The sequence below is a fragment of the Phycodurus eques genome, chromosome 11 (genome assembly GCF_024500275.1).
Source record: "Phycodurus eques isolate BA_2022a chromosome 11, UOR_Pequ_1.1, whole genome shotgun sequence".
Classification (NCBI taxonomy): Eukaryota; Metazoa; Chordata; class Actinopteri; order Syngnathiformes; family Syngnathidae; genus Phycodurus; species Phycodurus eques.
In genome coordinates this window covers 10,845,526-10,857,725 of record NC_084535.1, presented here as the reverse complement: position 1 = coordinate 10,857,725, position 12,200 = coordinate 10,845,526, and the positions used below count along the sequence as shown (strand labels likewise).

Below are 12,200 nucleotides of genomic sequence, written 5' to 3'. Positions count from 1 at the left end.
TGGATGTGGAATTTTTGCAGCGTGTGTGTTGTTTGTGTCCTGTGTGTGCGTGTTAAAGGGGAAGGTAGCAGAACGCGAGAGGGACTGTGGCAGTATGTTTGCTTGTGCTTGTGTGTGGCCATGTTTTGCATTGAGATTGCATCAGTGAATGTGTGTTTGTGGTACATGCTTCATTTAACAGTCGACTAAACCCCTGTGTGTGTGTGTGTGTGTGTGTGTGTGAGTCCCAAGCACCAAAGGAAGATGTGGTTGACCAATGATGGTGGAGCTACCCTGTCCTCTCTTTGGACACCTTCTTAAACACACGCACACACACACACACGCACGCACGCGCACACACACACTGACCTTCATCTCTAGCCTCCAACACAAAAACAAATATTGACTTTAATAAGTGAGCCGCCACTGTCCGTGTGACATGACAAACACAAAACGATCTCCTCTAACCGAAGCCGTTCGAGCAATGTATTGCTCGAGCCCCACCTCTAACACACTCAGTGGCTCACATAAGCCCAGTCAGCTCTTAGATTGGCTTGAGTGGCTTGAGTTGCATCGAGAAAACCAAACATAGCAGGCTCATCTCCAGTTTTGCACAGTGCGATAATGTAATTCCACGAATGTCGTCACGGCTTGTGTGCGTATTATGACGGTTTTGTAAACGTTACTTCAGAGCCAGCGCGGTGTGCTTATTTTCCTGGAAATTGAGCCTAACTGAAGCATTTTGTTGTATTTACAGCGGAGGAGTTTTGAGTTGTCAGTGAAATGAAAATGTGTGTGAACATGTATGTCCAAAAGCTCAAATGATTCCCTTTGCTTTTTATACCAAAGCACAAGCGGGGTTGAGGCACAAGAGTCCAGATATTTTTGGGACATCATGTTTGGGTGGTCGGTGAAACATGTACCGTATTTTCACGACCGTAAGGCGCACCGTATTAAAAGGCGCAGTCTGAGTTACGGGGTCTATTTCTGTATTTAACACATACATAAGGCGCACCGTTTTATTGGGCGCATGTATGGTAAAACATACGCTAGCTTAAAACATACAGTAGCACGCATGCACGCTAAAACAATGTTTTTAAAAAGGCAGCGGGAGCAAAACTGAGTTCGGTTGTACTTTATTGATGTATTTAACAATGTACTCACGTTATTTCTGGATCAATCCTCATCCACAAACCCATCAAAGTCCTCATCTTCTGTATCCGAAATGAACAGCTGGGCAAGTTCTCAATCAAACACGCCAGGTTCCCTCTCGTCATCGTCGGAGTCAGTCTCGTTGCCGTGCGGCTCCTCAGAAATAATGCCGGCGGCTTTTACGAAAGCTCGAACAACAGTGCAAGCAGACACGTTAGCCCAAGCATCCACAATCCATTCACAAATTGTGGCGTAACTCGCCCGGCGCTGCCTCCTAGTCTTAGTAAAGCTGTGTTCACCATCTGTCATCCATCGCTCCCACGCCGCTCGCAACTTCACTTTGAACGCCCTGATTACACCGATGTCCAGCGGTTGGAGTCCCTTCGTCAAGCCTCCCGGAATGATGGCAAGCTCTGAGTTATTGCACTCAGTCGAATGGTGATGCTTCTTCCGGCTGTTCTTTGCTCATTAATCCATTGCTCGAGTTGGGTCTTCCAACTCGGGCCACCTCGCCTTGTTTCCGTGGAAACTCAGCTTCGTCTTCTTGACTTGGCGAAGCTCGTTTTCCTTCTTCTTCCACTTGCAAACCATGAATTCGTTGATCTTGAATTCTCTCGTGGTTGCTCGATTCCCATGTTCCTCCGCGTAACTGATAGCTTGCAGTTTAAACTGTGCTTCGTAAGCGTGTCTCTTCGTAGGTGCCATTTTGGGGGGTCCTTAGCCAAACCGGTGTTGTTTTGCACAAAGTACATACTATATACCTAATGGGGGCGCGCCTTTAGCGTCCTCCTTCACGCGCACCCTTCCCGCTTTTAACGTCCACATGCTGTCCTCAGTCATGTCCGCCTTTCCTCTATATAACCAGCGCGTCGGCAGGAAATGCTCCCAGATTTTGGAACTCGGTGCACACATAAGGCGCGCCAGCATTTTAAGGCGCCCCGTCCATTTTGGAGAAAATGTAAGACTTTTAATCAGAATCAGAATCATCGTTATTTGCCAAGTATGCCCAAAACACACAAGGAATTTGTCTAAGTACGCCTTATGGCCGTGAAAATACGGTAATAGCAACCATGCCTGTTCATTACATCAGCTTGGTCTTCATAGACCTCCATGAAAGGCAGCGTGTTCCAGTGATCTAAAAACAACTGAACACAGCGTTGTATCTAATAGTAATGGGCATAATAATCCATTATTTGGTAATGAAATATGAGGAATTCATGGTTGATTGAAGCAAAATGGAGTGCACTACTTGTTGAGTCAATCTCAACTCGTTTGCGTTCTAACCATGACGTCAGCTGAGGGACGTTAAGCTACATCCATGGAAATCCCTACGGGCAGAACAATTGATCATTCATTTTTACTATAATCGATCAATCAAAGAAATTTAGTCTGATCGCGTTGGATGTTGGATCATGTTCAAATCTTGTGCGTTCGTAACAGTATTTTAAACAGCAACATCGCACAATATGGCTGAAAATTTAAAAGACAGTTAACAGTTTAGAGCTATCCGTATTATTGGAACCTGTTTTTTACTTATTTGATGGTACAAAATCAAATGGATGCTAGATTGTGCAAATGTGCGACCATATATTTCTATTTTTGCTAACACAGCTATTGACATTGGTCAAAAATGATCTTACTTTTTGAGGAATTTATGACTCCCTTGGGTTAAAAGAAATTTAATTGAGCAAGTTTGCCACTAGGTGTAGCAACTACACTCAATTGTAAAGTCCTGTGTGATGCATTGTGGTCAAATTAGACCATGTATTACAAAAGACAGTTATCATTGTATGCGCTGTTACATTCAGGTGCATTACCATTAGGTCGACTATTACTGGTATTCCGTAAGAAGAAAGATTGGTAAATAATACTTTATATGATTAAGGGCAAACTGAGAAGGCAGTTCAGTTACTAGTTTATTCATGTTTTTTCTATTGTCTTATATGTAGATATCAATACCTCCTCTGGTTAAACGATAATGTAAGACTTTGAAAAATGTTTTACTATTAAGAATTTATTTGCTAAGCTTGAAAATAAGACAATTAAAAATTCCTATTAAAAACTTTGTAAAACGTTCTTTTTATGATGTTGTATTACAACATTTATAGTCTTGTTAGTACATGTGGGCGAGGCACTTTTGGTGTATGACACTAATATAAATTTATATTTTATTTATTCCAGTTAGTCATATGGTTTGGAGCGCTTTCTTCAGATTGACGACAACAAAATTGAATCTCCCTGAATCAAAACCAATTAGTCATCAACTTGCAGAGCTTTTTTATTGATTTATTTATTTTTACTGTGTGCACGTTATGAGCATCTTCCAAAGGGAGCTTTATCCGCTCTGAAAACATTCAGCTGCAGACGGAGTGTGCAGCGAGGCCAAAAGTCAAGTTTGGCGCTTGGAAGCTGCGTGGAGCCAGAGAGGAATGATCATGAGGAGAGCTGTTTCTGTCCCGCTGTGGTTGTAACATGCAGGGGAGATTTGATTTGAGCAAGTTGTCCCGAAAATAATGAGGGGGCTATGTTCGCCTCTCTTTAACTGTGGTCAAGGTTTGACTGTCAGGTAGTGTGCCAGGCTCCTGGCTGTTTCTTAGCTAACGGATTCATTTTGTTTACACCAACTGATATTTATTTCATTTGTATTCTTTTTTTTTTTTTTAAGCAGACTATGTTTGTTCTTGGTTTAAATGTTGGGAATACTCCACGTGATACTTAACTGGGTGAAAGGTTGTCCTCACAAGTACTTTCAATTTAGATCCAGATAAAGGTCCAGGAATGTTTGTATCTAATTGGACATATGTGGAATCAAACTTGAACCTGGCTCAGTTGTTATTTGATTGACAATTGTAATTACTAAAAAGCTGGAAGCAAGGAAAGACTTATTTTCTTGGATTTTTGATTGATATTTGTCTGATGTGCACTTTATCATGTTGATTTTATAGCAATTTTAGTACGGCTATAACGGATGACCCCTTTGCCCCTATTAGTCTGTTTAATCAAGGTTCCACTGTACTGTAATTGGAAAAATAGCCAACAAAAGGCAGCGGTTATTTGTATCGGAATAATGTGTGCAACTACCCATTGTTATTAGTTGTGTGGCTTATTGTACGTTTTTTCAAAATGTAGTTGTGATAAGAGGTTTCTGTCTTGCCTGCCCCATAGCTCAGACATACAGTATAAAGAAAACAGGAGATTGTTGTCCCATGTAGAAAACTGCCAGAAATTCTTGTAGCGCCTTTAATGTTACTGCAGGCCTCCTTCCAGCCTCCCATTTTAACACGGGTGGGTAGAATTTTTATATCCACTGTATATTTTAATAATGATGACTTGCAATGGCAGTCAATGTCCAAATAGACAGAGCGCATGCACCTAAACAAAATGTCATCACACGTGTTTCGCAAAGTCACATTTTCCAGCCTGTGTGTTGTCAGGGCAGGAGATGCAAGGCTGGCTGACAGTGAGTCGGATTGGGTGGGGCAAAGGGGGGGTTGAGGTCATTCGGTTTTGGGGGCCGTGTCGAAGCACAGCCGTTGGTGCTTATGGCCGTCTTCGTCGGTGCTGATGCAAAGCGTTGACGTCTGTTAAGACAGCACCAGATGCTGCTGATTAGAGTTGCTATTACTCACACATGAGCTGGGACCAACTAAGGAAAGCCCGGAATGTGCAGTGCACCCACATACCCATGACCCTATACCTCCCATACACCCTCTAAAATATGTGTCCAATGTCAATGCCTCTAATGAAACCAATGTGAGGTCTTGCAGGGAACTACCAGCATCAAGTGTGAAAGTACCATGTAAATTGTTTGTTGGATTTGTTTTATTTTATTTATTTTGATTTTTTTCCAAGCTGTTGCAAAAAACCACATAACCAAATTTCTGGGAAACTTTGTGGACCATTTAATTATGGGTCATATCTGGACAAAAATGCAAACAGAGGGATTTGGATTCTGTTTTCTGCGGGCACAAACACAGTATGTTATTCTACTTTATTATTCGGAATATACACAATGGAAGGATTACTTCATGAGCAGATTCATGTTCGAAGATTTTTCAGTGAGTGAGCTCCAACTTTGCAATTGCGAGCACAGATGTCTTCTTGACGACACATTTTATTTGTGAAAGTGAGTGGATTGCCTCCCTCGTAGTGGCCCAAATTGCCAACATTGAATCAGGGAAGCCTGCTCCTCCCAGCTCGATTTCTCTCGGGCGACTGTTCCCGATCATCTCCCTCACGAGAATCATAGGAATTATTTCATCATACAGCTGCGATGGAAGTATACGTCATTTACACAAGCACACGCTGAGCCGTGTGTGTGCTAGATTGGTGAAGATTGTTATATTAGCAATGAAAGGATAGACACACCCGTTTGTCAAATATTATCATCGTTACACTGCAGCTAAATAAAACAGCACGTAATGGAAAAGAAGAAACACTTGGAGTGTATTTAATTGATTTTGTTCAATGCAGGCCCGCCCCAAAGGAGAAGGCCTGACCCCCTACCAGGGAAAGAAGAGATGCTTTGGCGAGTACAAATGTCCAAAATGTAAGAGGAAGTGGATGAGCGGCAACTCGTGGGCCAACATGGGACAAGAATGTATCAAGTGCCACATTAACGTCTATCCACACAAGCAGGTACGCCAGCCTTAACCCTCAATACAGGGAACTGCCAAATAGTTAGTGATTATTGCTAAATCACGCGAGATTTACGTTAAATCAGGCGCGACTTCACACTATGCGAGACTTCTTCTTCTTTAACTCTCACAACTCTTACATTTCCTGAGCTTTTCACTAAATCATGATGTTAAATCACGACAGACTTCTTCAACTTTTACAGTGGGTACGGAAAGTATTCAGACCCCCTTACATGTTTCATTCTTTGTTATATTGCAGCCATTGGCTAAAATCATTTAAGTTCATATTTTTCCTCATTAATGTACTCACAGCACCCCATATTGACAGAAAAAAAACAGAATTGTTGAAATTCTTGCAGATTTATTAAAAAAGAAAAACTGAAATATCACACAGCCATAAGTATTCAGACCCTTTGCTGTGACACTCATATATTTAACTCGCGTGCCGTCCATTTCTTCTGATCATCCTTGAGAAGGTTCTACATCTTCATTGGAGTCCAGCTGTGTTTGATTATACTGATTGCACTTGATTAGGAAACCCACACCCCTGTCTATATAAGACCTTACAGCTCACAGTGCATGTCAGAGCAAATGAGAATCATGAGGTCAAAGGAACTGCCTGAAGAGCTCAGAGACATAATTGTGGCACGGCACAAATCTGGCCAATGTTACCAAAAATATTCTGCTGCACTTAAGGTTCCTAAGAGGACAGTGGCCACCATAATCCTTAAATGGAAGACGATTGGGACAACCAGAACCCTTTGTAGAGATGGCCATCCAGCCAAACTGAGGAATCGGGGGAGAAGAGCTTTGGTGAGAGAGGTAAAGAAGAACCCAATGACCACTGTGGCTGCGCTCCAGAGATGCAGTCGGGAGATGGGAGAAAGTTCTAGAAGGTCAACCATCACTGCAGCCATCCACCAGTTGGGGCTTGATGGGAGAGTGGCCCGACGGAAGCCTCTCCTCAGTGCAAGACACATAAAAGCCAGCATGGAGTTTGCTAAAAAAAAAAACTCCTGAAGGACTCCAAGATGGTGAGAAATAAGATTCTCTGGTCTGATGAGACCAAGATAGAACTTTTTGGCCTTCATTCTAAGCGTTATGTGTGGAGAAAACCAGGCACTGCTCATCACCTGTCCAATACAGTCCCAACAGTGAAGCATGGCGGTGGCAGCATCATGCCGTGGGAGTGTTTTTCAGCTGCAGGGACAGGACGACTGGTTGCAATCGAAGGAATGATGAATGCGGCCAAGTACAGGGATATCCTGGACGAAAACCTTCTCCAGAATGCTCGGGACCTCAGACTGGGCCGAAGGTTCACCTTCCAACAAGACAGTGACCCTAAGCACACAGCTAAAATAACGAAGGAGTGGCTTCAGAACAACACCGTGACTCTGACAATGACATTTTTTTTTCTGTCTGTATGAGGTCCTGTGTGTACAAAATGAACTTAAATGATTTTAGCAAATGGCTACAATATATCAAAGAGTGAAAAATTTAAGGGGGTCCGAATACTTTCCGTATCCACTGTATGTCTTGTAAGACTTCCTTCCATTTTGCAAAATTTCCACTAAATCACGTGAGACTTCTTTAATTTCCACAAGACTTCCTCACATCTCACGAGTCTTTCTCACATCAAACGAGACTTCCACTAACTCACAGAAGACTTCTTCAACTCTCACGATACTTGCTGACTTCTTGCGAGACTTCCAGTAAATGACAAAAGATAGTCTTCACATCTTGTGAGCTTTGCGCTAAATCACACAAGACTTCTTCAATGCTCACAAAACATCTCACGAGACGTCCTTTAAAGCGCATGGGACTTCAGCCTCTCTCTTTCAACCTGTGCTCAGTTAGCAGCTGAAGGGCTGATTTTGTTCTTTTGCTGTTTGGGAAACTTCATTATTTCTCACTGCCAAGGCAACAATTCTTATAATTTTGAGCCAAGATGGCTGAAGTAGATAAGTTCAGATAGGTTCATGTTTCTTTTGAGGGCTCTGCCAGGCAAACAGGATTTTTGAGGGTGTGACCGAATAGACTCTTCATGCCTGCTTGTTGACTTGAGGATATCACATATGGTCTCATTTAAAATGTAATAAAAATCAGAGTACCAACAATTAATTTTGCCTTTTTGACACTAAACCAGATCACAGTAAACTAATTGCATTTCCTGGATTCCATCAAAACCTAAAATAAATATTTCCTTAGTTAGGACACATTCATCCATGGGTAGCACATAATTGTGCTCAAGAGCTGCTGGAATCCCCCTCTTACTAAATGAAACCAGCATGAAATTTTATTAATCAAAATGCTGCTTTTTCCAAAAACAAACAAATGTTCCTCACAGGGCTTGGAGTGCTAAGCAGGACTTGCTCCTGAGAAAGAAGACATATTAATCCCAAACACTTAAACTTTTAATATTTATACTTTTACACATTTTTCCAATTCCAAGTCCTGAATTAAATTAGGACTACATCTTGAGGCCCCGTTGGTCTTCTAAATACCACTCTCTGCCTGGCTTCGCTGGCAACATTAAATGTTTGTATAAGTCATAACACCACCAAACAATGGAAAGGGCATACATAATGAGATCTTATCATGTTATTAACCATATTTCCTCATCGAGTGGCCAGCAGTTATTTACTCAGCTGTAGAGTACCAGGCATTTCTTATGATGGTGCCCTTTTATTGTACAATTTATTTTTGTAATAATATTCAAATTCATATCCATCCATCCATTTTCTATACCGCTTATCCTCATTTGGGTGGAGGGTGAGCTGGAGCCTTACCCAGCTGACCTTGGCTGAGAGGCGCGTTACACCGTGGAGAGGTCGCCAGCCAATCGCAGAGCACGGACAAACAAACAACCAAACCACCACGAATGAATGTGGTTGGATGTTTGGTGGTGGTCGGAGGGGCCGTAGGCGCAGAATGGCATCCACGCTTCCGTCAGACTGCCCAGGGCAGCTGTGGCTATATAACTGTAATGCATTATTATTATTATTAACCACTCACATTCACCTCTATGGACAATTTAGAGTCTTTATTGACCCTAATATGCCTGCTTTTGGAATGTGGGGGGAAGCCGGAGTCCCCAGAGAAACCCCAGGCAAGCACAGAGAGAGCAGATCCGAGATTCAAACGCCGAACCTCAGAAGCTCGAGGCAGATGCGCTAACCACTGGTTGACTGTGCTGCCTAAAGCCATATACATGTTTCTTCATAATATGTTTTTAACTCGATTGCAAAGTTTCTTTCTTCCCACTCCAGCGTGACGTACAGTCCTTAGTCAGACTCAATAATGTCCAGCAGCTTTACAGATACCAAGTCTGCTGTGCTGGCAGTGTGGGTCATGGTAATGATGTATGGAAAAAAGAAGGCATCTATTTAGAGGATAACACAGCTAGCGAGATTTATCCTTGGCTTTAATGTTCATCTCCCCGCACCATCTTGTTTCCATGAAGTGAACCACTTTGACTCGCCTTCATTTGTTTCATGTGATAGAACGCACATTCCACGCATTAGCAATATCACACAATGATTATATTCCTCTCATGCCAGCCGACACGCCCCATAAATGTGCTAAATATGTCCTTTCCAAAATCATCCATATGCATGAGATGGGGAAATAAATAGCGAGGCCAGTCAGTCAGACGGTAGTATATTTGGCATTTCAGATCAAGCGCATAGCTTCCAGACTGTGGGGCCGTGCAACCTCCTCCACTCCCCCTGCCTCACGTTGCAAATAATCATCCACATAAGAGCAGCTGAAAAAGAAGCGCTGCTAAACATCTTAAAAGACAGATGTCTCCTAGCCGGGAACCCTCAAAAACGACACTAAATCGTAAAGCTGTTTGTTCAGTGTTACTCCGTTATTACAACTGAAATCAGGGCCAAGACAAACAAGATTTAAAAATCACAACGTCTGAAACGTCATCTGAAAGCGTTAGAAATCTCATAAATCGCGCTTCACCATTCGTCATTATTTATTTAACAAAATCATGAGGTACACTGAAGGGGAAAAAAAAAAATCAATAAATTGCTGAGTGCTTTTCAAAATTAAAACGGCTCGGGCTCCTTTGATGTTCTTACGCAAGGACCCGTAATTTGGAAAGGTCAGCCACATGCATGAGGGTTACAGTAAGGTATGTTTATACAAGAACAACTTAGTGAAAATACTTTGAGATTGGGTTTTAAAAAGTTTGATGTACACGATAACTTGTCAAAATGATTACATTGACACAGACCTGCAAAAATGACGCTGCAATATGCACACCAGGTCAGAAGTTGGTGATGGTACTTTTTAAAGAAACTGTCTGCCTATTCAAATACTGAATGGGTTATGCCAGACCTAATTCTCAAAAACATCATGGTGGGACACGTCACAGAGTGACATTTTATGAAGAAAATTGTACTTCTATGCTGTGTGTCAGCCTTTTTGGGGGGAAAACAAAAACCGTGTAGTTTGGGTAGAGTATGCCTATCATTTAATGCTACATTGACAAAGGTACGTTTTATTTTATTAGCGGTAAGGACCTGGGATACCTGTGGCCACTAAAAATATAGAAACCCTCCTATTTTTGTAATAATGTAACAAATGCATTCTTTTAAATTAATTTCCCCACCTATTCTAGAATTATTACAAGGTGGGTTTAGAATTTGACAATTATCATGTATCCGCAATTTGTCCAAAAAAGAATTGTTTACACTGAACAAGCATGTCCTCCATTTTCAGCAATTTGAAACCTTTAACTGCAAACAATAACATTGTTGTGATCAAAAACGTCCACTTTGAGACCTGATTTTAAATTAGCATTGTCAAGCTCCAAAACATCATTATTGTGTAAACTAGCAGCCAAAACCTTTTTTTTTTTTTTTTATATAAATCACATACAAATGGTTTCTCATACGTCATATTTTTCCACTTTTCTTGTCACTAGTGCACAATGATCTGTTACAAATTGTCTTTCGTTGGGCCACAAAGTGGAAGACCTATTGCTATGTACTCTTAAATTAGGTACACTGAATCAAAGGAATGTTGATGCCATTGTTTTTTGCCAGTACCACATTGTTAAAGAGATGCATATCTCAGTTTTATGTTTGGTGCCCTTTTAGCCAGTGCAAAACGTGGGAGGGAATCCAAACCTAATAGGCCCAATAAAATTGCTGGGATTTATGATGTGTTGAACATGATTCACTCATGCTCTTGTGTGTGTTTTGCGGCCTCAGCGTCCGTTGGAGAAGCCGGACGGCCTGGACGTGTCCGACCAGAGCAAAGAGCACCCGCAACACCTGTGTGAGAAATGTAAAGTCCTGGGTTACTACTGCCGCCGTGTGCAATAAACCTCTCCAGTCGCTGTGGTCCGAGAGCCAAGAACTTTACAAGTCACCCACAACTCCGTCGACCCTTGAATCTTGCCGCAGCCGTGATTCTAGTGACGGTGTAAAAGATAACATTCAGGAAAAAACCAGAAGAATACATTCGTGTAGTATCAGCTTCTCATGCAGGAAAGCCCACTCAAGCATTTTCTCATTCGGCTTATGTTACAGTCATAGATTACCTCACTTTGGGGTTTGTCACCTTTGTGTTTACAGAAATCCGCCTTACATTTCCCTGACAAGTGAAGTGTGTCCGTGCATTGTATATATACGCACCATTGCCACATTTACGGTCAACAGCACATCTTTATTAACTGTGAATTAACTGAGGGATAATGTGCCATACATCCCAAGCTTACAAGTGGCCTATTTATTTTCTTATTGTCTAGTGTGCAATTTGACTTTGAACTGGGACAGGAAAAAATGTTTTTTTTTTAATGTTTGTTTGTTGTGTAACTGCTTCCACATGTCTTTAGAAACTACTGTAGGCTTAGTATCGCTCCGTGTTGTCAAGTGACCATCCATGCAGTTTTTGGTATAAAACGTTTATTTAAAAAAAACAAAAAAATGTTTACAAAAAGAACTGCTCACCATGCATAGACTGAATATATTTGTTGTTGTTTGAGGGAGGTTTTAGTGCCAATTTAGTGCTTGTGGTATAAAAAGTACAGAGCGGGGAGAATGAAGGTTGGCAGGAAAGCAGCCATTTAAAGGCTGATTAAGTACAAAAAAAAAAAAAGAAATTCAGGGCGGAGCGATAGGGTCATTGTGATACAACGGAATGTTAGGGCCACTCTGAAAAGACCCCAAAAAAAAAAAATAATAATAATACGAGGGGAAAATAAGGTAAAATTACAAGAAACAAAGTAGCAACATTACAATAAGAAATGTCATGTTACAACTCAAGACTAAAGTGAAAATATTACAATTTTGATTAGACTTAAAGCTTTGTGCTTTGAGACTAAATTCATAATACAGCCAGAAAAAAATAATCATAATTTTATAAGATTGTGGTGGTATTATGACGAGAAAAAAATCCTAATATGAGATTAAC

General features: G+C 41.3%; 1 protein-coding gene across 1 annotated transcript in view; it reads left to right on the top strand.

Moving 5' to 3' along the window:
• The window catches only part of zcchc24 (zinc finger, CCHC domain containing 24), a 44,506-nt gene extending 32,513 nt beyond the window's left edge, over window positions 1–11,993 (top strand). Inside the window, exons 3-4 of the mRNA XM_061691025.1 lie at window positions 5,605–5,769; window positions 10,997–11,993. Coding sequence (XP_061547009.1) covers window positions 5,605–5,769; window positions 10,997–11,110 — 279 coding nt within the window. The 3' untranslated portion in view covers window positions 11,111–11,993. The remainder of the gene's footprint in view (window positions 1–5,604; window positions 5,770–10,996) is intronic.
• Window positions 11,994–12,200: the final 207 nt, after the last annotated feature.